Source organism: Lepidothrix coronata, unplaced genomic scaffold (assembly GCF_001604755.1).
Source record: "Lepidothrix coronata isolate B3197 unplaced genomic scaffold, Lepidothrix_coronata-1.0 Scaffold37, whole genome shotgun sequence".
NCBI lineage: Eukaryota > Metazoa > Chordata > Aves > Passeriformes > Pipridae > Lepidothrix > Lepidothrix coronata.
The window spans coordinates 2,519,437-2,545,390 of NW_016690217.1; the positions used below are offsets into that span (position 1 = coordinate 2,519,437).

General features: G+C 34.8%; 1 protein-coding gene across 5 annotated transcripts in view; it reads right to left on the minus strand.

Annotated features, from left to right (window-relative positions):
* Positions 1-25,954, minus strand: part of FER (FER tyrosine kinase) — a 155,518-nt gene that overhangs the window by 62,287 nt on the left and 67,277 nt on the right. For 4 of the 5 annotated variants that reach the window (XM_017812659.1, XM_017812661.1, XM_017812662.1 and 1 more), the window contains exons 11-13: positions 19,545-19,637; positions 13,531-13,734; positions 10,520-10,642 (exon numbers count right to left, since the gene is read on the minus strand). In XM_017812659.1, the coding sequence (XP_017668148.1) occupies positions 10,520-10,642; positions 13,531-13,734; positions 19,545-19,637 (420 nt within the window). Of the gene's footprint in view, positions 1-8,161; positions 8,451-10,519; positions 10,643-13,530; positions 13,735-19,544; positions 19,638-25,954 lie in introns of those variants that run through there. The other variant, XM_017812663.1, reaches the window with a different exon arrangement.

Sequence of the window (25,954 nt, forward strand, 5' to 3'; positions counted from 1 at the left end):
AATGCGCCACATTTTCATACCTCATCAAACCAATCTGAATGACAGCAGACCGAACTCCTGAGACTATTGATGCCCATTACAATTCCACCCAGAAGGAGCCTGTTTATGATGCAGCTCTCTTCTTGTGACACTACTATAAATCTCTCTTTACTTTGTGACTGCTCAGATTTTTCTACTGTTAATTTTGGACCACAGAATATAAAGGCACTTTATACAAATTCAGTTACAAAAATTAGCACTTGAGCATACTTGATTGTAATCTTAATGATATACCTTATTTCCAAATGGAATTACTTAAGAAATCCACAAACTTTACCACATTCTACTTTATTTCTGTCCTGTGGCTTCCCCCAGGAGAAACTGAATTACATGAATGCCATATCACAGGAACTGACTTGGCTCGGCTCTGACTAAGCTTCAGCGCAGCTTGGTAGATAACCCCTTATCAGACATGAGGAACTACTGGCAAAAGCATAGCTTTGAGCTTCTCTGTGGAAGAACACCCGGGAAATGATAAGATACCTAAAGGATAGAAAGGAATTTATTCAAGGCAGACAATTCTTGGGTGGGAAAAGAAAGATGAGCAAGAACCTTACTGAGACCGCTCTTATTAGTACATAGTTGTTTCCACTGCAGGCAAAGGAGTTCCTTCTGCCCTGGCTGGAAAAGGCATTACTGCCTTCTGAAGCCACATCCTCCCACCTACTTTGTTCAATGGTGTTACAGTTCTCTGATTATTATTCCTCATTAACTACTAAATAGCAGGGCAAGTGTGTAGTTAGGGCTGGCTGCTCCCTGGGCTTGAGCAGCCACAGGGGACTCCCTGGTCAGCAGGATACCAGCCAGGACACCAGCCCTTTCCCCAACAGTCATCATACTGAAGGTTTACTTAAGCAAACAGTTTGCTATTGACTACCTTTCCAGACTTTCTCAGACTATCTGGTATAACTTGTTTGATTTCAACAAAGATATAAATTTTCAAAGAGGAGAGTTATTTCAAAAGTTAACTGTAACTCACAAAAAGACAAAACAGTAATTAAAGAAATAAAACCTGTAGGAGGCATATCCCAGGGATGCAGGGTGATGTATTCTGAGTCTCCAGGTAAAACACTGACACACATGGGCAGTGTGTACCCTACAGTGATTGGGTCCAGGCGAATCACATGCCCCCTGAGGGTATATAAAGGGGGTTTTTCCTTTTAATAAAGGATTTGGCTGTTGGACATCCTAACCGCTGGGTCATGTCTTATTATATTATATTAATAAGCCATAAAAACCTTTACTGTCAAAAAGAATACTTAACCTGAAATTTTGCCTTTTATTTGTAAAATAAAGTATTCTGGACATGTAGTATTCTTTTTCTGGATATGTACTATTAATCTTAGAATGGTATTAAGTTTCATGGTTCCCTGGACCATGGTAAGTTTCAAACCCTGAGCAACCAGCAGGGAATCAATTGTTCATCAATATTCTCTTCAATGAGAATGCAGGTCCAGTTGTGTTGTGTGCAAGCCACTGAGTACCAGTATGAACAGCAGATGGTTTTCTGAGCTATGAGACTGAAATGTTATCACTATTACCGTAAATGTCTTCAAAATATACAAGCTCAAGTCCTTACTGCAGTTTTCCTCCTGCCTATCTCTCTTCATTAGGAGAAACCACATCAAAGAAATCACAAATTATTAAACTAAGAAGACGGCTTATAAATTAGTTGCAGCTTAATTATAACAGCTTTCAATAAAGTGGAAAACATAACCAAGTGTTCAAATTCCCTCAGCATTATTTTTCTATAATTTTCAGTAACAATTTCAATCATTAAGAATTCTAAAATTGTACTTTTTCAAATTAACAATGAGCAGTAATGCAATTAAATACTCAACTTTTTAAAACAGACATTTTGGGAATTAGATATGAATTTAAGAGCCTCAGCTTAAACACTTTGTTCTAAAAATCTCACCATTTCTAATGGAAGAGAGAAAAGAGGATAAAAAGAAAAATGCCACCTGTGCTGTATTTCGTTTCAGAGAACCACCAAATGAAAACAAGATTCTTACCCAAACTCCAAAGCAAGATTTGTAAAAGAGGAAGAGGGAGAAAATCTCAATGAGGTTCCAAGACAGTATGAATAAATAAGATTTCTATGTTATCATCACTCTTATTTACTTATCTCATGCTCTGTCACATTATTTACTCTTCCTAGTTCAGAAGGCAGTATCTCTAGAAAATTCTGTCACTGTTTTTCATCTTAATAGTAGATGTAACAAAAGTAAAAAAGGCTAAAAAAACCCTCAGTTGGTTTAGGGAGCCCCAAAATGAATTGATGAAAACCAAACATGTTGCTTTAAGAGAAATGAAAACATAAGACTTTGCAGCCTCAGAATCTATTTGGACACAGCATGGGGCATTAACCAAAAAGCTAAACATCCCTACCCTTTCTCTGAGGAGAGTACATTAACCCTTAACATTTCCCTAAAATAACCCCAAAAATAGAGGGATTTTATCAACATTTCATGAATCTAGTGCATAAACAGGCATGATGTTTCTTCTTGTAAGCAGAAAAAAATGCATCAGAAAACTACTTTGGAAAGTTGTATTTGCTCTCCTTCTTCCAAGTTAAATAGAAAATATCAGTAGTATGAATTACTGCAGCCAAGAACTATTTTCCCACAACAACTAAAATGGAAAGCTAATCTTTCATTTTCGGTATTAAGGATAATTACAGTAAAATTCTTTTTACGGCTATGAAAACCAGAGTCACAGACAATTTTTATCACATAGGTATTCAAATATCACTTATCAGAACTTGATGAACCAGAGGAAAAAAAGAAGTGAATAATAGCTGTGTACATGTAGATAGGCCTATCAATGGGGGAATGAGAAATGATCTTTTTAGAGAAGTAATAGTTTTGACATCACCTGTGCCAGTAGACCTAATGTTCATATCAATTTCATGAATCATAAACTATGTGTTTCAAGTCCTTCAGATTAAGTACGGAAATAAAGGTAGCTGGTAGAAAAGATTTTTCAAAAGAACAAGTAAGTTTTACAAGAGGGGTTTTGAAAAACCTCACTGGCAACTTCTTTAAAACTGTTTCAGAATAAAGATTCATGAGCTGTAAAAATTGTTATAGAAGTTGCTTTGCATATTAAGCCACACTGATGAAACTCAATGTGAGCTGTAAAACAGAATAATAGTGCAGACAGGTTTAGCTCCTTGGAAAAAGTACTATTTTATCTGACTTCTTACTGTTAGGTAAAAAAAACACTGTGAAGTTCAACCTTTCTGCTAAATCAAATTGTAAATGGCTATAAACCAAGAGGGTAGAACTGAGATTCAAAAAAGCTATTATACAAGGTGTAAACTGCAGAAGTGACCTCAGATTAACTGCACAGTTGTTCTTCGAGCAATCTTACTTAAAGATCAGTAGACAAAATTATATACAAGTCAATATACAGTACCAGTTTTCCTCACTTTTTTTTTGAATGATGTGCAGCAGTACTTCTCTTATTCAAGAAAGGGCTAGAAAGACGCTGAGGATATTTGAGGAAAAATAAAGGAAATAGAGAAAAATAGAGAAGAAAGAAGAAATCTGAGGAAGAACATGACATAGAATGTGAAATCTTAGAGCACAGGAAAGAGAAAGTCAAGTTTATGTCAAAACCATGATATTTCAAACATTTTAAAACACACAGAATTCCTCTGGACTATAAATTCAGCTCCAAAACCTAAGTACTCCACTAACCAAATATACGCAAACAGAAAAATTATCTGCCCTGGATCAGATATGCCTTCCAAAACTAGTGACAATCTTCTGTACACTCAAAGGAAAACAAAGCTGTGTGATAACATAGTTTTTCATTTAAACATTTCGTGTGATTAAAATAGACAAGAATGGAAAAGCAGAGTCATATCATGTGTACACAAAAAAAAATACACTCAAATGATTAAAATAGGCTAAAATATTTTCACACAGGCACAAACACATTTTTACTTCCACCCACATATGAAGAGGTATATCAGATGGGGTAGGGAGACTACAGATGTATGCAAAAATGTCCAAGACAGTCTCCTTGAGCTATGTAAGATACTTAGCCACATACTTAGTTCCATCCTGACTTAACTTCAAAACATCCATTGTTTCCAGTTAGATGGTTTCTCTTCCCTGTGAGGAAAAATATTTAACTCATCCTTTTGGCAACATCCACACACTAAGGTATACTCTCTGCCAGACTGTTCCTTGATATACCCAACAGTCCTTCAAAAATAATTTCTAAGTTAGAGTGGTAGGCATACAATACTTTCCAAACTGCTGCAGTTCCACCTTAGAGCTTCCACCAAATTATTATTTGTGCAAAACAAAACCCAAAGATCCGTTGTCCTATCCTTTCCTAGCCACACCTGCTCATCTTGCACTAGGTTTCATAATCTTCAGAAAACATGTTAAAACCATTAGAATGGAAGTAATCTGTCAAAATTTCAAATAAACTTCTATATTAGCTAATTTTTGATTGGGAAAGAGCAGGGGAAAGGCAAAGCCACACAGAAAGAAATCTGTAGCCTTAATTGACAAGATTTCAGCGTGAGTTCCAGTAAGCTCTGCCTGCACTCCAAGCAAGACAGATGATGGCATTGAATCAGAAATCATACAACATTACATAGATGTCAACAGTTTAAAAGAAGCATGCTGCATTAAGATTTTATATAAGATGCACACAGTTCTTCAATGAGATATTGCTAGCTTCTCACATACCACTAACTCATTATTCAGAACAGCAAAATTGCTGGAAAAATCTCTTGGTGGCAGAAAAAAAGCCAGTCAATGAAGGACACACAAAGGGAAGTGGTACAGAAATGGCTCTGCTAAATATTAGCAGATTCTATTATTATTTCTGTAATCTTCTGAATGCTGTATTCAGCATATTTTTTTTTCTTCTGTATTAACGACTTTAGCTAGACAAAATTGTCCTCTGTGGTCTATGGCAATCAACTCTTTGCTGCTGCAGTGGTTTTGGCTGGGGTAATTTTGTTCACAGTAGCTAGTATGGGGTTATATTTTGGGTTTACATGTTAAATTAATTCCTTGACAAAGATGATTAACACATGAAGCAATCTTTATGGCGTGCATGCGTACACAATCTCCTCTAAAATTAAAAGATTCCAGTGAAGGTGAATTTTTTTAAGCTTTTCCCACGAATTCTAGCAGGCTGTACAAGACATTAGGAGGGGACACAGCCAGGACAGCTGACCCCAATGGACCAAAGGGATGTGTCAATACCCTGTAACATATGGCATCATGCTCAGCATATAAAGCTGGGAAAAAAGAAGGAAGAAGACACGCAGAGTGACAGCATTTTTCTTCCAAAGTCATGGTTACACATGATGGAGCCCTGCTTTCCTGGAGATGGCTGAACACCTGCCTGCTCATGGGAAGCAGTGAATGAATTCCTTGTTTTGCTTTGCTTACATGTGAGGCTTACGCTTTTCCTATTCAACTGTCTTTCCCTCAACCCATGAGTTTTCTCACTTTTACCCTTATGATTGTCTCCACTATCCCACTGTGGGGGAAGTGAATGATCCTCTGTGTTCAGTTGCCAGCTGGAGTTAAACCACAACAGTTGCACCTTTTCTCTATCTTTTGTATCCTTTCCTAAAACTCAAAAATCTGAGAATTAACTACACAGCATCCTCCTCAATGTGTCACAACTCTTTCTGAATAAACTGGCCCACAATTAAGCAAACAAGTCTACTATTCATGCTCTCACAAACAGATCTTCTTGAGAATTCAGACACAATTACACATATTTGATGTATGCACCTGATTCAAGAAAGCCATACCCTTCTTAGCCTGTATCTGCTTTTGTGTGTAACCTTTGCTACTGCACAGCTGAAATGTCATTTCACTCCTTTTTAACATCTTGTTCCACTTAAACTGATAGATGCTAAAATACTTTGAAGCAATCATAAGCTACTTCACAGTACCCGACTGCGCATAACTATAATTCTACAAGGGAATTTAAGAGCTCAGACACTCATTTTTGCTCTTAATCTACACTGTGTTTTTTGACCTGTGAGAGCTTATGTTCAATGAAGGTTACATACTTGTAGCCACATCCTATGAAAATATTGCAAACTGACTGCACAAGTAGAAACAGAAAGAAGAATATAATTAGAGACCTACAAGAAGTTTATAACTCACAATTTTATAAAAAATAATTATTATAGAATATTTTAATTCAAAATCTGAGGAAGCAGCCAGAATCCATAAAAAACCCAGGATGTTACTTCAGCAGAAAAGGTGTTGCAATCATACACAATTCTAATACAATTTTATTATTGTGCTATATTAACATCTGGTTATAAAGTTTCTGACAAAAACACTGAAAAGCCACAGTGCAAAGCCTCAGTTTTTATGAGTGTTCCACAAGGACTTGTGGCCAGAATGTTACACAATATAGACAATCCTTTGATTTTAAAGTGTATATACAAAATGTCAGCAATAAAATCTAGTAAATCTAAATAATCTTTGACAAAGTATGTTTTAATCAAAGGAGTTTATTCTCCTAGTTACCAGATTCCTCTGAAGTCTTTAATTTAATAACTTTTTCCCCTTCCTAACAACATACCTACTTTTCTTTTTTAGTAAGAATGAAAGGCTTAAATTTTAGTTATTTTTCTTGTTTCCTACTGTTCCAGTTGTGTTTGAGATAACTCCTTTTGTTCAGTTTGCATTCCACATAGCACTATGGCATTACATAATTTTTTTATATGAAAGCAGTACAGAAACCAGGAATTCACGTGTAGCCAAGGTGCCCATTTAATATTTCTAGAACAGAGACTTTTCTTTAAGAGATTGGTCAAAAAATACACTGTGTTTGCTAAAATGGAATTCATATACTTGATAAAACATATTTTTTTTCTAGTTTTGAGCATAATGTTTACCCCCTTTAAGAGTCTTATCTTCCAATTTTAATCTAAACCTGATCATGGAAAGAAATACCATAAAGACAAGACTGAACCAGAAACACTGATTAGAGCAGATGTTTAAAGCCACAGTCTTCAGAAAAAAAAGCTACAAAACCCTTTGATCACTATCAAGACTATCAAACAATCTTTGTTACTCTTTGAGCCTCCATTATTACAATGCACTTTAATGAGAATTTTTGAGAAAATAAATCCTTTTAATTTTGAAAGTAGTCAATATACCTGAAATTATACATGAATTTGATTTAGTACTTTGCTACACAAAGAGCAAATTATTCTCTTTTTTCCCTTTTCTGAACAGGATGACATGCCTTGACAAGAATAGGCCTCCATTAAGAACAATGCATTCATTTTGTTACATGACAGAAATATTGTAATCATTTCTGCTACAAAACCTGAAAAGCAAATTCTGTAACGTTTCTCTAAATTCTGAGGAAATAGGAATATAACTGAAATGCACTTCTAGTATTAAGATATGAAATTCTGTCCAAATGCCAATAGCTGCAGGCTATTGAATCATTTATTTCATATACAATAAATAAATCTATTTTGTGTAAGTACATCTTTTACATATTATAAACACTCACTTCCAAACTGTGAGTTCAATTTTCTTAAAGAAAATTACAGATTTATTTCATCATTTAAAAATGCATGTAATTAGACTTTAATTAAAATCACAAGAATTGCAGCTTTGGGCCAAAAATCAACACACAGAGACCGTGACCGCCAGGTGCTTGTCAGCATTCCTACAGAATACGTGGCCAAAGCCTTTGAGTATCATGCAGGTAACTCAGATGTCCTCTTTGGAGCTACAAATCTAGCCAGGGTAGAGTTGCAAAAGTGAACTTCAGCTTGCTTTGGCAAAATAAAGCAAAGCCAAACGAAACACCAGAAAAATCAACCAACACTAAGGGGAGCCAAAAGCCAAGAAAACAACTTTTGGTTACCTTTGCATGGATAAGTATATGTTAACTAATTATTAAGGGAGTCATTGTCAGTTCTGTGACACTACTAAGAAGCTGAAACATGAAGCATATAGATTGTTTATGCTTCCCATCTTCAAATTGGTTCAGTGACTGAAAAATTAGGGTCACATCAGATTTTTCTGAGTGCATTTTCATGAAAAGAACCTCTCTAACTTAAATTTGTAATTCTTCACCATTTCTTTCCATGTCTAACTCATTAACATACACATATCTTGCAAGACAGCATCAGATCTCCCTAAATTTATCACATCATTTGCAAACTTATTTATCTACATTAGAAGCACGACTAAGAAATATCTATTTTTTTTCTTTTAACACTTTTCATTCATCTCAACATTTATGGTCCATCATTCCTCCCATGTACACGAAATGTATAAATCCACATCACAGAGGATCCAAATACTAGGACTATATTAGCACTAGTGAAATAGTGGCAGATCTCCAGAGTGAATCAGTTGGTGTTCAGGATCTGAAGCATATACCTGGGGGGAAAGCATTATTTCAGGCTAGAAATAATGGTTCTGAAAACTGAGAGCCCTCCCATAAGAGCTGTGCATGTTCCCATTTCGTTTCAGCTGAAAGGAGTAAAGTGGATCCTCAGAGACTGCTCAGTGGTGGAGGCACAGCATCCTAATGGCACTGGGCAGACTTGCTTCAAAGGCGTATTTCTGATCCAAATGAAAACATTAATGAAGATACACCTAAATAAAAATGGCATGTCTTATTTTCTTGATTATTTTCTTTTTTAGTAGTCAAACTGAAGCATATTCACAACTTCACACAGATTTCTTCAGGATAAAAAAATGTATTTCAAAAAATTTAAAAACCTCCACAACATGAGGTCAAAGATGTTAAAAAGTTAAAATACATCTAATACAGTTAAAATAGCATTTCTACTAATAAAGACTTTGGGTATGCACTGAGGTTACCCAGGGGCTTTACATACCAGTCAATTCATCAATAACAAACTGAAGAACATTATGCACATTTTTTCTAAAAGATTATAAATAAATATGAGAGATTTTTCCATTAAAGAAGTCACTAGCAGATATCTTTCTTAATGCCCTCAGTTTTTCTAATTTAAATTCTATTATAACAGTATCATCAAAATTCCAAGCAGGCAGATTTGGTCTCCATCAAATGGGACATGGGACAGGCCTTTTGTGACACAATTAAGACTGTTCTTTCAAGGGCAATGTCTCAGAAGGTGAACACTAATTTTACTAATGTGGTAAAGGAGGATGAACGACTGCGGGAAGGAAGGAAAGAAAAACAAACTAAAAAGCATAACTTTTTTTTCTGTGAAGTTCTATGCCATATTTAACTTTCAATTCCTAAATAGGTTATTACAGGGACAGCAATTTGCATAAAAAGATTAAAGATTGCACGAAATGACAAAGACTGCTCTGCAGTTATAAATCGAACAAAGAAAAACCAGTCATTGCAGATGTCAAATGAATTTTAAGGAAATGATCAAAGACATTTTGGTAATAGTACATGATGCATAAATTACCCCCAACACTAGGTGTCAGAGTGCATATGCTATTTTTGAAAACAACTTAAAATGTCTTTACTTTCCTGTATGAAAGCCAGAGTTCCAAGAAAATTAAAAAGGAAAGCTCATAACACCCTTTTTCTTCATTCTGAAATACTTCTTCAGAATACATCATCTAGTTTTTGTCAGATGGGAGAACTAAAATCACCATAAAATCATAGCTCAGAGCAAAAGCCATTACAAACCAAAACAATTTAAATATTTTTGAGAACAGCTGCTCTAAAGAAATTCAAATCATGTAGGCAACATCAAAATTTTGCTGAAGACAGGCTTGCGACCAGTCTTGAAAAAAAATAAATCAAGAAGGCTTACCTATAGTTAAGATCCAAAGATATAAGTGGAATTGGTATATGAATGAAATATCAACTAAATAGATACTAATTGCAAAAATACTGGAAGAAGTCAAGGAGGCTCTTAAAACACTGATATAGTTTGATACTTATCCCTTTTCATTTTCCTCTTGAAAGACTTTCTGCAGTAGCTTCCTGATTAAAAAGGGAATTTTTATTTTAATTTTCAAGTACGCTGGAGTGTCAGTACCTTTTTCTGTGTCCATATAACTTATTTTTGAGATATAAAACAGAGATAAAATGGAGTTGTCATAAGTCTTCCAAATTTCATGAGACTGTCGCCACTTATACAACAGCACTATATAAAAGAAATTTCTTCCTTTATGGAGGGAAGGGAAATGAACTACTACTTTGAATTACTTAGTATTGAAATCCAAATGGGAAACAAAAAAAAAATTGTTTTAAGATGTTGAATGCCATTCTTTCAAGATAGCAAAAATTTATTACAAGGATCAGAATGGAGAGTACTTTTAAATTAATATATTGCACAGAGCAGAAAAGGTTCAAAAAGCTCAGAAACAGAGTCACAAAATGAGTAAAAATGAAAAATCTTCTGAGAAGTTGCACAGGACCATATTTTAAATAACAACAGAAACACCCCCAAATTATTTTCAGTTAAATAAAGTTCTTGGAATGTATGCATTACCTTAACAACAGGATTCAGCAGAACAACACCTGATTTCTTTGTAATGACTTGCTTTGTTGTGTAATGATGTTCTATGAGCTGAGGAATAGTTGGAAAACCAGTTCCTTCAAAACGATATTGATTCTGTAAAGACATAAAAGGGAATAATTATTTCTCTACAAGCAATATTTCTAGCAAGAAACTGCAAAAGTGCATCATCAAATTCTCCCCACTTGTAAGAAAGTAATGCTCACTTACACAGAATTAAATTCATTTTCTGATCTTTAAATAGTATTTCTACTGACTTAAATGGAATGACAGGAAGATGACAAATTAATAAATGCAAAATTACTCCATCACTCATGTAAGGCAACATGATAAAATGACTATTTAAACTCTTAATTTAAACAGATAGGACAGTTAAACTTAAAACTATGACAGATTGAAATAAAAATATTCTAAACCAGAAAAAACACCAACTTCCGAATTACTTCAAGTTCTAAGAACTACGACAGCAAACTAAAAATCTGACAATAAAATAAACAGGAGATAAGTAATACTGTCTTAATCTGATCTTACTGCATTTATAATATTTGATTTAATAAATCCCTGGCACAGATTATACAGTACATGATTGGTCTTTAATAGGGAGTATAAACCAGAAGAGTCTAAAGCAGCTAAAGGCAAGTCAGGCATGTGATTCAAAGAGAAGTATGGTGAAATATAAGAAAGCCTTGTGCTTTCACAAGACTCAGCATCTACAGTTAGAGAGCTCTTCCCACAAGTAGCTGCCATAAGCCAGCCTGACAATGAACAAGTACTGCAATTAAAAAAACTCAAAAGCACAGATGGTGATTCAAGTTCATTTACACAACTGGGCAATGAAAACCTCTACCACTGGCATGCAGACAGTTTTCTTTCTAACCCCCAGGGTTAAATTCCTTTCACAGTGCATTTTAAGTTTATTGTGTTTCTTGAGGGTTAAAACATTAACTTCCTGAAACATGTTGTTGCTTTTAGTAAAGACAGCTTGGTCACATCACCTGCTTTTAACATTCACAGATCTCCATCATAAAATGTTTCCACGGACTGAATACTTTGTGTTGGTATTTTGTTGTTTATTAAATAATGACTATACTTCGATTGACCACTAACACTAGTTCCCATTCATTTCAAATAAGTTCCTTCATACTTCTGTGCTGATGATCCAAAAAACCTGATGTCCTAAGAGTCTCCTTAGCACAACAGCCACTACTGCCCATTATTTCCTCATCCCAGACCCAGCTATGCAACCATCTGCTGTCATTTATGTAAAACCCTCAGGGCAGACAGTGTCCTTTGATTCTGTGTGTTTACACTACATCCTGACCATTATTAAAATCACTAACAAACAACAATTTTACAATGCCACAGCCTCAAGTAAGCAGAAGCGAAGACAACAGTTGCCTTGAATGGACAGCAGTGAATTAATTCAGCTTAAAAGCTGAATGATAAACTGATTTATCACACATAGTTATATTAAGGTTAGACTTTAAAATAATGGTAAATTTAGAGAGAGAATACTTATGCAATTAAAGGATCACTGTTAAAACAAATGTCCCACTCTGATCTTCAGTGCTTGATTCAAAAGAAAATATGGAGGTCTGCCAGTGATCCAAGAGTGTGGTTTCACCAGTCACAGACACTCGATTCCACATTTTTCATATCTGTGCAAACGAACAAATCCCTTGCACTACACTCTCCTCCAACATCCCTACCAAAACGATTTGCACAAAATTACTTCAGTCACATCAAGAATACAATGTGCATTTATTTCTGCTGGGTCAGATCAGAGAGCACCAAGCATCTTGTAAGATTCTGTGTATCTATGTAGAGGTAATTTTATCGCTTATTTTCTCATTCAGCACTCTGACACATCAAAATACTTTAAGGTCATAAAATCAAAATAAAATAAACACTATGTGCAAATGTTCACTTCCACAAAGCAAACAGTAGGTGAGAACTAATGAACACTCCAGCCATGACATGTGTCCATAATCATTGATCCTATACAAGCCTTCCAACCTCTCTGAAGTTTGAAAAATATTACTGCCTCTCATTAAAAGGAAATAAAGCAGGTACACAATATTGAGTTCCCTAGGCATGCTGCATCTGCTGGGGATTTAGACAAGGAAATTCCTTCAGTGTAAATATCATTATGTGATTGAATGTATTTTTCTGTATGTGGGAGACTTTTATTACAAGACACTGAAGAGACAGCATTACTGAATCATAACTGAGAATAATTTGCTGCAATGTCACACTTCAAGAAAAATTTCTAGTAATGTTATGTGAAATGTCACATTTTTAGTAAGTTCAAAATTCTGAAAGGTTAAAAAAACAAGTAATGCATTAAGAATAAAAAGAAATACACTTGATAAAGGCATATAACAATATAACATACTGCTAATTCAGTCACCAATTTTTCTTAAGTTAGACCAAAAAGGGGGGTCAATTTTGGTCCTTAGACTGTGCAACATCCATAAGCGTTTGTGTTATACTGAAAAAAACAGTAACCATAGGGCTAAAAAGAACATAAGCACCTCTAGTGCAGCAGGGACTTCAATTCCCAACTGTATAAAACCAACACTGATTACTTCCTTCTCCATGACTGTTTCCATTCTTCAGAAAGATTCAGCTGAACCTTTACTGTTCGAATTAAAAGTAGTCTAATTGGCACCGACTATGTAAATGGGTTTAAAAATACATAAAGGTACATGCATAAATTAATAATAACAAGTTCTAGATTTCAAAACATACACAGAAATATCTTGGCTTTTCAATAATAAATAAATCAATAGGATAAAGGAAATTGAATAACCTGATACCTCATATTTTTCCTTTGTTTCTCAAAACGACCTTTTCCCCTGATTTCAGCACTGATGGAAATATTTCCCACAGCTTTCATATTTTCATATAAAGGCTAAATCCATTTGCTATAGTAAACTACGTAGGTCCTAAATTGAATATTCAGTACTATATCAGAGACGTACATCAGCATATTGTATGATAAAGTGTCTCCGTTGTCCATCTGAAAACACAGAAAGGACATATTCACCAGGTTTCCCGTGGCTCTCTCGCACCAAGAAGTCTCCTTGCTGTTTTAACAGCTCCTGGGCTTCTATTCTTGGAATTGCACCATGATACCAGTCTTGCTCAGACAGTGGTTTCTCAGTGGTTGAGATTACATCAAAGAACTTGGGAAAAAAATTGAAGAAAAATGTTACTATATTAGTAAATTTTCAGAGTTTTCTTTTACATGAAAAGTATCATAAACAACAATAAATTCTATTTCTGTACCTAAATTATGTATTTCTATTAACAAACACAATCAAGGCTCTTACATTTACAAAACAGTCATACTGATCACTTTCTTTTCAATTACCTGAAAAATTAATGCATCAAAAGCAGAAGTTTATGGAAACAACCATAAAACCATGTAATATTTTTCACTTGGCCTGCTGTTTCTCATAAGTCATGATGACCAACTCTTTCTCACTCATTCTGACATGCCATTAATAACAATTGAAAATTAATAATTTCTTTATTCAGACAGAAACTTATCAAACAGAAAATCATAATAAACTTATTTATACAAATCATGTGAAATGAATAAACTGTTTTCACAGAATTTATCACTTCCATCCCAAATCAATTAATAAGTACGAGACATTTTTCCTAGCAGGTACACTCTAGTGCAGAATATACACCTGGATGTACTGTCCTTATGAACACTATGATATAGAGTTTCTGAAGACAAAGATTTTAAGAAATTATTTTCACTATATGGAAATGGCTATAAGTTGAAGCTAATGGTTATATGTGGAAATTAGCGAGTTTTAAACTATGATTTCACACATTATTTTAACATGCTTACATCACTTAAGAAAACACAGAAGAAAACTTTGTATTTTGTCAATGCCTACTTCAGATTTATTTGTTATGGGTAGGAAGACAAGCCCTTGCTTGACCTATATGTCATTCAAGACCATTGCCAGAGCTCATAGAAATTCTCACAGCCAGGGTGGTAAAGCTCTGAACAATGTAATTGTGCTGTGAGTTGAACAGGTATGTTGCATGTGTCCCAGGCACGCCTCCTAACTCACATCTAGGTAACAGCATGAAGATCCACATCTCAGTGAAGGACAATCAAACATATAGCAAGGACTATGTAAGAAATTACAACAGCCTGAACACAGAGTGCACAGTCAGAGCTTTTATGAGCAAAAGCTGTACTCCCAGGCTCTGTGTTCATAAGCACAGTGAACTGCTAAAAGCGGAGATATTGACTGGCCAAGAAGGTAGTCAGATATTTCAATGCCATAAACAGTTAAATACATCTCACATGAGAGTTGTCTGCCACCATTAACATTTTCTTTCAGAAACTGCTAAAAGAAAAAAATAAGCTTTCAAAATGTTAGAGAACAGTATTTACTTGAACATTTATTGTTCAAAGACACCCAGTCTGACTTAAAAGAAAACCCAGACCTCTGTTACATTCAGGGGTTCAGAGCAGCAAACCCTTTACCACAGAAACATATTTCTACTAGAGAGGAAATGTTTCTAAGGATAAAAGGATAGTTCAGGGTCACTAAACTACTTCATGTCTTCCTAAAGGAAGGTTAAAACAAAAAATAAATCTGACATGCAATTCATTTATTGCTTCCTAAAAAGGAAGCCACAGATAGGAACACCTACTTATGTACAAACTGGGTGCAGGCTGAGGGATTGTTCAGACAATCGGGATCACACCCCAGAATAAAACATCTTAAAAGCCTTTGTAACAGAGAAAGAGCTTATGGAAGACATTGTTAACTATCATGTTGTCTATGACACTATCATCAATCTTCCCCCACTTTGAAATTTGATTAAATTAATATTTTATTACTTTAGAAGAAAACAAAGAAAATTCCACAAAGTTTCCTTTGTTGATTGTTCTCTACCTTATATTACCTTTGCTTCTTGTCATAAACTATGGGACAATCAAAATCAAGGTGGTTTTTCTGACGATGTAAGCAGTAATTATTTGTGTTTGCAGTGTTATTAAAATTGCTTTACTTTTATGAACAAGTCTTCTGACTCTAACGTATTTTCTACATGATACAATATTCACCCTGACTGGCTATGGAATCAAATATGGCTGAAAGCCCAGAAAGAACAGTACAAATGCAAGATACATAACCTTTTAATATTGATTTCAACTCAGTTTATATCACTATAAGTGGCAATATTTCTATTGCATTTTATAGTTAGCATTAAAGGAAAGGTTAATTTTTAAGGAAAATACTGGGGAAAAAAGCTGTCTGCACAAAATTAAATTCCCACCTCTCTTCTTTAAACTCTACTGATTTTAAATATCATCAAGCAACTTAATATCACTAATTAGATACCTGAAAAAACAATATTTTACAATTTCATTTGGGGGATGGGATCTTTTGCACATTTGTATGTACACTTACAGAAGCACTTTGTGCACTAACAGCCTAAATGAAGAAATTTTTTCTAGGATTTTGTTGTTAATTTGTAAGAAAGCTAAAGATAAAAAATTAACAAAATCATACAGAAGGAAAGGAACTCAGACTGTCAAATTTCTACTCTCCCTCCCAATCTCTCTTTTTTTTTTTCCTTTTTTTTCTTTCGAGATTTCCATTTATTTCCAGATTTCACTCCCAGGTTACTGGGGCTGGTGGGTGTGTCCTTATATACATATTCACACTTTTTCTTCTAAGAGGAGTAAAATGGCCTCATACACTTCATCATGTTTCTTATGGATCTAGTACTGTCCTCTTTACTTACACTGAGCCCATTTCTCTTTCCCTATTTAACAAACTATTGAAACAGCAGTTTGTCTCCAACAGTGAAATGAAGCAGTCTCCAGCTGCTGCCCTTATTTCAAGAGAAAAATTGAGCAAACTGCAGTGTATTATTTCTAACTCAAAAAAATTTACATATTATTCTTGTACTTATACTGCCAATGAAATAAAAACTATAATGGGGATGAGATGTTATTAAACTAATAGCATGCTCAGTATTGTATTTTCACATATATTCTGAATGTAAATGTTCTGTACTTCGTTACTTTACATCTTTAAGCAAACAAAACATTTTGTCAAGACATTTTTTCTCACAGCGTAAAAGAGTGGTAGAGATAAAAATGAGAAGGCAAAGCAGTAAATTTAGGTTGATAATTTGAGACAATTCCCTGTGTAACATCCTGCCTTCAGATTCCATGTACCTGGCTCATTTCCACATGCCGATATACCATATGAAACAAACATTAATTCCACGTATTATCCTATAAACAATAAAAAAATTATCCTATAAAAAGTAACAGATGTTTGTGTCAAGCTCAAACACCTCAGTACCAAAAAAAATATGCAGAAGGGCAGACACTGACTCTTCTTTCACTTTATGTGTAGCACTTCATTTCCAGTACAAGTAAGCTGTGTTTTCTCTCCTCATTTGATTAAGCTTACATATCCTGCTATTATAGAAAACCAGCTTGCATTTTGTCCAAGAGAAAACCCCTGAATCCCTAGCTTTCTTGTTTTCTCTTCAAACTATACTTTTTTCCTGTATTATCCCATATCTTCTCATTCTGAGAACATGTAAATCATTTCAGTGCCAACACATAAGTAATAGTTAAACTCCTCTCTGCTTTTGGAATTACACAGTTTCTCTATGACTTTTTTCAGATAACACACAAAAAACTAGTGTTTCTTAATTCAAACAGACAAAATTCAACATATCCCACCAATTAAATACGGGATGTTACTTTTAGAATACCATTACATTTAAATTAGATATAGCTCCACTTCTAAAGTTTCAATATACTTAAAACACATGATTTGACAACAGGTAGTTAACATCACATTTTAGACTATGGTCTATCAGAGGATCAGTACCAGCCCAAATCTGCTTTGAGATCCCTTTTTTATTATTATTAAATACAAATATTTTTAAAAATTTATATAAAAAATAACAAATTCTTTCATGTATTTTAATATTACTTCATAATACACCTTCAATAATTACTTTGTATACTTTGTTGATGGATAATAAGCTTTAAGTACCAGTTTATATATTTAGCAATTAAGCATGGTTATGTAATTGTCAGCGGGAAACAGATGAGCAGCTGAAACATTAATAGCTAAGTACTAATTTGTAAAGCAAATTTGAGCTGTATATGCATGGTTAGCTTTTCTAACACACAAGAAATAGCTAAATCTAAACACAAAGCAAAACTGAAAATTGCGTGGTTTATATATTCTGACTCTGAAGTCATGTAGGTGTCATTTAAGCAAAAGATAGTCAAAATTACAGTTGTTACTCAGATTTTACTTTCTGACTCAAATGACTCAAAGCTCATCTTACTTCTCCCAAATGTATTCCAAGGTTTCACCAACACTACCTACCATCTATCTACAGCCAGGTTTACACTAAGTTCCATGGAATTAGCAGAGATATAGATTAGAATGAAAACCAAAATGTTGGCACATAGCTTATTTAAAATGACACTTTAGGCCAATTGAAATTTTGACATTGACTTCTCCTGATTTAATAAAAATGTTTTATTTTGATCCTCCTCTTGACAATTTTTGTCTTCCAGTTTTTCTTTGAAGTAATTTTAGTCAGAGGAATTGCTTTTGTTTTGTGGTTTGTGGGAGTTTTGGCTTCGTTTTTTTTTTTAAATTTTAAGTTTTATAACACACAGAAATAGACAAAGTTGAATGCTGTGTCTCACCTACATAAAGAACAGAGGTCACAGGAATACACATTTTAGTAGGTTTTTATTATGAAATGCTGAAACTTTATATCAATTAGAAGTTTTATAAAATGAAGATCTTGATAATGTGGAGATTTTGTTTAACTCCAAGGATTTCAATATTTTAGCAAGTTTTTTCCTGTTACATTTCAAATATGTCAAGCAGCTTTCACATGTTTCATAGGAAAAGCCTTCCTGTCCTAATTTTATCCCATCAGATTTATTTTTCCATTCCTTCATTCTTACATACAATTTTGTTCTGTACACACGTATATTTATATATATGTAGATATGCAATTGTAATCTCTTCCACACATTCTGAATATTGTTCAGCTTAAACACAGTTTACTGCATCTTCTCATGGGTCCTTGGCTGCAATCCTGAGCATAAAATAGAAGATCCATTGTTTATAAAGTTTTCTCAAGAATGCTATTTTGAGCTAATATTTCAGGTGACAAGATCACAGTTAAAAGGCAGTTTTAAACAGATTTTAAAACTCTGCCCAACTTTTTTGTTGAGGGTTTTTTTTTTTCTTTTGTTTGGTTTTTGGTTTTTTTTTAGTTTTGGTTTTTATGTTAGGAGGATTGGGATGATCACATGTGCCACTTGGAGAAAGAAGAAGGAGAAGGTTTTCAAGTAAAATCTGACACGTCCCTAAGTAGGTGCTCAAATATTCTCACTAGTCTTGCATTCTCCATATGAAACAAACAGTGGAAATACAGAAGCAAAAACACCCAGGAAGTTTCTCCAATCATTACAGAATCTGAACAAAAGCCAACTATAACTAAGACATACTCAAAAATTATTTTTTGTGGGGATTGAAGCAAGATCTGTGTAATACTTAGTTACTTAAATAGCACCAGTAGTAGTAGTAGCAGTAGCAATAATAACAAACATGGGGAACATAATTACTGCAACCATTTGTAAAATATTCATGACCATCTATCATAAGTGCATTTCAAGAAAATCAGCCTCACTGGGAAGAGTACCCTTAAAATTATAGCACCAGTCTGAGAGCCGCCAAGAGGATACTTTTTACCTGAAGTGCAGCAAGTTGTTCTGACACATCATCATGCCATGATGTTATCATGTATGCTGATCAATCAGAACAGTGTTTTTATAACATTATTTTAATGTAATTTTTGTCCATTTAGATAGAAATGCATGTTTACAAAAAAAATTCTACTTAAGATGTAAAAATAACAGTTTATATCCCAACACTGTATTATTCGTACTACTTACCGATGATGAGCCCAACATGGATTTTGGAGACCTTATAATTCCTGCTATGGAATGACGTATGGTGTCAAATCTTGAGACTTTGTCCTTCTTATCCTAGGAGAAAAAGAAGAATCTCCAGTGAAAACAAGCAAACCTGTATGATAATTGATTTATTGGAGAATGTGCCATGTAGACTTCTGAATTTAATTTAAATAAAAGACAAGGGCTAAGCCTCTACTGATACAAACCTGTAAGTGTCAACATCAACTGGATTAAGTTAACTCAGATCGATTTCTCTGCTGAGAAATTCTCTATTTCCTTAAATATTTTGTGCAATTATTTTAAGTATAAAGAAAACCAAAATTCTTTTACACCTGAAATGCATGGGACATAATTCTCAGTTCTCCTGAAATACCTGTCATTTTAAAAGGACAGTGATTTGAAAACATAAAATAAAAACATCCCACATAGTAAAAACCCCCTGCATATGTATATTAATATATGTTTAGGGGGTTTTTTGCTTTTATTAACATGTTCTTCTCTAACAATAGACTACTTGTAAATATCAGTACCCATCAGTGCAGGCTCTAGGATACATTTTTTTTCTGGCACTGCCGTAAACCATAAGAGCAGCCGCTGTCTGGATTTAAAACTCTGAAAGAACAGGGCTCTGAAAACAGAGGGCTCTGCGAAACAGCCTTCAAGGACCTCTAGTTCAGCATAAGTCAATGTAAATTCCAAGGTCTCATAACTTGACTTAGTCCAAAGATTGTATATTTCTTAATCTCTTACTATCAGTTCTCAAAATTAATAACACTCTTAAGAAAAAGAATGTACTTTTAACACTGACAAACTGACTTCATTGCTTGTAAATTCCCCCCAGAAACAGCAAAGATATTTTAATGAATTGCAAAGTAAATAAGCCGGAAGTAGAGAAACCACACATTATCAACCTCATTCTAATTAGCTATAGGTTACCTAAACTGTAAGAAACTGATCACAGAGACAGACTACAACTGTTTGCTGGTGTTAAAAAGAAAATTTGCATCCTTCCAAGTTTCAGACGTACACCTTTGACAGAAAAAAATGAAAATATGATAATGTAATAAATGCAGCTTCAGCTTATTCCAGGACTTCCAAATAACTAACAAAATCTATTCATTCTGTACACTACCAATGTTTGCAAATGATTCCCTAATATAATAATGGCCAGTCTGCGCGAGCGAAGATCTGGGAAAGGTCATTAACCCTTCGAGCCTGCGCAGTGGATTTTTTAGGTGAGACACAGAGTGCGCTGAACTGAGCCCACCCTTTAATCCTGAGGTTCATCTGCCGGGGCCGAGCAAGCTTGGACAGTGGCAGTGAGGATCCCCAGGACGTAGGTTTGTTTAGAGTGACCTTCTCTTAGATGGATTGCCTTACAGGGCTGACGACCTCCATCTGCCCGGGGGGCTGGGAATCGAACCCGGGTCGCAGCGGTGAGAGTGCAGCACCCTAACCACTAGACAGGTGTCATAGTTCAACAGGACATAGGTTAAACATTGTTGTAGCAAAATTCTGCAGTTTGCTTTAATGCTGCTAAAAAAAAAAGAGCGCAAAAACCAGTCAAATTGTCAAAACAGTAATAGGGAGCATCTCAGTTACGGAAATACTCATTAACCATTTGCCCTCTTACCCATCTGTAACATTTTTATTACTTTTATCAGACTCAAGTATGATATGACAACTAATCTTATATTAATAAAACAATTTTGTGCTGAATCCTGATTTTTATTCTTATAATACTGCTAGAATTAAACTGGCTTCACCAAAAAAAAAGAAAAAATCCCATTAACAATCAGAGACAGTCTATTTTTGCTTGCATGCTGGTTATGGAATGATCCATTAAGTTTCACACATCCCTTCAGAAGTGAGCCATGAGATTTAGCAGCAATCAAATGTATCCTTATATGACAGGAGAAAATAAGTTACCAAAAGACACATGAATTCTACTACACTTCCCTTACCAAACTCAGGAATTTTCTTTCTATTGGACACTAACAGTTTGCTTATCCAATGACAACACCAAACTACAACTTTCATCAGTTTCTCCTTAACAAAAAGCAATTTTAACAAGAGGGAGGTTTTTTGACTCAAAGTCCCAGACTCATGGACTGGGCCAACTGAGGACTTCGATAAGTACCACTGAACAATATACAGAGGCAAACAGTTGCATTAAACAGAATGAGTGTTGAAATGAGGATTTAGGGGATAAACTTGGGTTTTGTTCAAAATGTAGCATATGTCCTGTTCAAACTGCAATACATTTATAAATGCTATTTAGTATTTCCTAGCACTTCCCCTCTGACATACTGAAACTACTCCGTATTTTAAAAACAATGAAGACTTAGAATTTGTCTGCACAGCAGGCATTATCAAAGACACGACAAACACAACTGTAGCCTGTACTGAGTTTATTTATTCTATTTTAGAACTTTTAGGGTAACCAGGATAAAACTGAAGAGCAGCAACAGTGGTCTTCTACTGAATTTTTTTTGCCCAGATGCAGGTTCCCTTTGAAGGACCCATTAAATCATGCAGGAAACCAGTTTTCTCTCAGAACAGTATATTCACCAGTATGAAGAGATTTTTTTTTTAATGCACATTAGGTATAATTTTTTTTCCTAAACAAGTATAAGACTACAACCCAGAATACCTCCTCTACCTCTTTTCATATATATATATATACATGCTGTGTGTGTACAATCTTACTAGTTAAATCAGGGTGTTATATTAAGTCCGATGTACAAAATAAAAGCAAATACACATCAGAGCTGTCTTTCCATAATCTCCAACCTAGCTACATTAAATTTTGAACCTCTCAGTCAAGGCCTTCCACTTTAGCAAAGGATTTAGTAGATGAAAGAATTATCTCAGGGTATTAGGTTATTTAAAATTTCTAAAGGAACCTAACAGAGAGCAGAGACTTTCTGTGTCCTCAGGAAGAAAGTTCATTATAATTTCACACAGTGCTCATTCCAGCAGACATCAGATGTCACCAACCAGCACAACCATGATGGCTGTGTAGTCAGGACACAAGCTTCAAAATCACAAGATGTGTTATTATCAGCCTAACAAATTTGAGATAGACATTGGAAAGGAATTATGAGTTCTACATCAGGATGCTGGAGAGAGCATTATGGAGCAGTAAGCTTGGTAGCATATACAATGCAGCTACTAAAACGTATTAGCTGATTCAGTTTCACTTAGGCTTAAATTAATTACTTCCAGAGATATTAACACAATTGTAGCATGATTTCTCGCTTCCTTTATTTTACACTACACCAATTTCATTATAAAAGCAAACTAATCTGTGGGCCATAATGTTTTATGCAATGACCGAATTACTACAGAATAAATTGTACTTTACCATTAAGAAGCTAGGTGTCATGATTTTAAGCCTAGATGGAAACTAAGCACCACTCAACTACTTACTCAAACCCTCCTCTTCCCACTACCACATGGAACAGGGAGGAGAATCAAAGTAAAACTTGTATGTTGAGATAAGAACAGTTTAATAATCAAAAATAAAGTAAAACATAGTAATAATGGTAAACATGGAACACCTGAAAGAACACCAAGGAATTCCAGCCACTCCAGACAGAAAGTCAGCTCCCTGGGGGCCCAGTTAAATGCCTCTAAGCTTGGGGCAACAAGGAAGGAAAGAAGAAAGCCATGGACTTCAGGAGAGCAGAATTTGGTCTCTCCAAGGATAACTTGTAACAATCAGATTAGAAGAGTTCTCTGACACATTTTACAAGCAACCAGTTTTGGACACAGCAGTACTTTAAGTTTTCTGACACAAAACAAGGAATGCTCAAACCCTCTTCCCAGTTTGTAGACACCTCATCCAGCCTTTTTGTTCCAGTTCCCTTTTTCCTTCTTAAGAGGGGAAACAATCACCTCAGCTCTTTTCAGGCGATGTCACAGCAAAAGACAACCCCTCTGGCACTCTTAATTTTACTGTCCATTTTTCTCTTCTGACAAGAGGCAGAGAGGAAAAATAAAGCACAAGGACCCAAAAAGAAGCGCAGGATTCTGCACTGAAAAACGCAGCTGAAGCACTTGCTCAAGGATTTCCTTGAGGATTTCATCAACCGCATTTTTATACATGACATGCAGAAGCTTGGCTTCCATGTTTTCTACATTCAGTTTGGGGGATCTTGTGCACCGTGAGGTCCTGTGCATTTCAATGGATTTTTCACTAGAATTTATGCTCTATGGTGATGTGCTACAACTGTTACCGTCTTGTGGACAACCATCCCTTATTTGCCAAGCATACAGTTCTGTCACTGTGTAAAATCACCGCAAATCTTAAAACTGCACAAGAAATAAAATAATATACCCAGAGTGTGACACAATGGAAGTGACAAACCATACGAGTTATATTCAGAACAATATCTTGAATGAACATGAGGAAGACAAAGCAACAGGGCAAAAGACTTTCCTTAAACTGAACTGTATAATGTAAAAACCCAGGAGACCTTTTTAGCTGTATAAATCCAGAAATAATTCTATATCCTAGATATTTTTATACAAGAAAAATAGTATATACTCTTTTTAGAAAAGCAATTAAGTTAGAGAATGGAGAGAGATCTAAGATAAATCTAAAACAGAATTAATGCTTCTGAGGGACAGGCAAATAGTAACACTATCTCTATTGATCAGAAGGTGTAAGACTATCAGTAAGAGGGACAAAGGACAATGCAGCATATATTGAATATTCTTAAAACACTAGTCAGACGTACGTATAGTGATATAAATAAGCTTATACTTTAATATTATTCCATTCAAATAAAAAAATGCATCATGAGTCAGATGCAAACCATCTGCACGGATACAGAAGTTGAATGTGGGCTTGCAAACTAAATCAGAGAACCTTCACAGGAAATTTAGAGGAAATAAGATGAGGACTCTCCAACTGAAAGAGAAAATGCTCTCAGAAGAAAAGATTTCAATTAGAAGAACATAATCAATGATATCTAAAAGACGAGTGTGATAGTACTGTTTCTGTGAGTATCAGTTCTGAGGGGAACTGGTCCTCAGAGATTCTGATGAGAACGATTTCAGCACCAGTACAAGGGCTCTAAGATAAAAACAGAAGTGGGGAATTCCAGTAGCTACTGCAAACGATAAGTTCAATGAACATACAGATAAAAAAGGCATATCAGACAGTATGTGCCAGTGCAATTAAGATAGTTTTCATAAAGTGAATGCTGATAGTTTTCATAAAGTGAATGCTAGCTTTGTGTTTGAAGATACACCTTCCCTGATGAAAAAGGAGCCTGAATAACATACACCTTAAGGCTTCAAATTTAGACAATGGGGAGAAGAAGGAACATTTTTGGGTTTTAGGGAGCTGTAGATGTAAGATGTGAGAATTAAGTTTTGTGATTTACAAGTAAGAATTCTTCAAAACAGAGAAAATAATTTTCTGAAAATGATCCTCTGCATTAGTAACTTCAGTCATGGAGATTAAAAGTTACTTAGGGAAGGCCCTGAAAGCATGCAATAAACTTAAGACTGTGACATTAACTCTGGCCAGGCTATCGATGAGTGGATATAGTAACTACAAAATCTCTGTGTTCTATAGATATTAGCACATTCTAAAAGAGATGTAAATGCTGACACACTAAAATGAGAGCAAACTGTATAATGTGGCCAATGTCCCTGTATGATTTTGATTTCATAAATAAGATTCATCTCACGCCTCAAATGGCTTTTTGTGTTGTTGTTGGTGAGTAGGTTTTTTTGGTTTTCCATCCATGACAGAACTGAGCATCTCAGAAAGATCATATGTAGAAAACCAGACAAAGAATCTATTATGTTTACCAAAAAAACTCCAGGATATTTTAAACATGGCACTCACACATGGAATGAGTTTCTAGCTGAATACTAGCTGATTATTTTAGTTGAGCAGATCATCTATATCTTTGAAGCACCTTTCCAGTAATTATAATATGCATTTTCTTAGTTTGCTATTGTAGATACCTAGAATTGGGAGCAGCACTATGCAGAGCTATGTAGACATAACAGAGTTATTAAAAATTAAAGCATTCAAAGCTAATTAAAAATATCTCAAATACACAGAGAAGCCAATTAAACAACAAACCTATTCAAAAATCACTTTTTGATAACGCAACATTTTCTGGTTTTAACACGAGTAATACTTTCCAAAGCAGCAGAAATTATGCATAATTGATGCACACATATTGTAAAACACTGCACTGGATGCAAATTAATGTTCCACATTCTGAGTTCCAGAGGGTAGCCTGAAAAACAAGACTTACTTCTGTGAAATTTAAGAACAGTATATTTTCTCAGACCAAAGGCCAGACCATGCCAGTGGCTTAATAACCTGCAACAAGAAGAGAATGACAAATTCTTCAGAG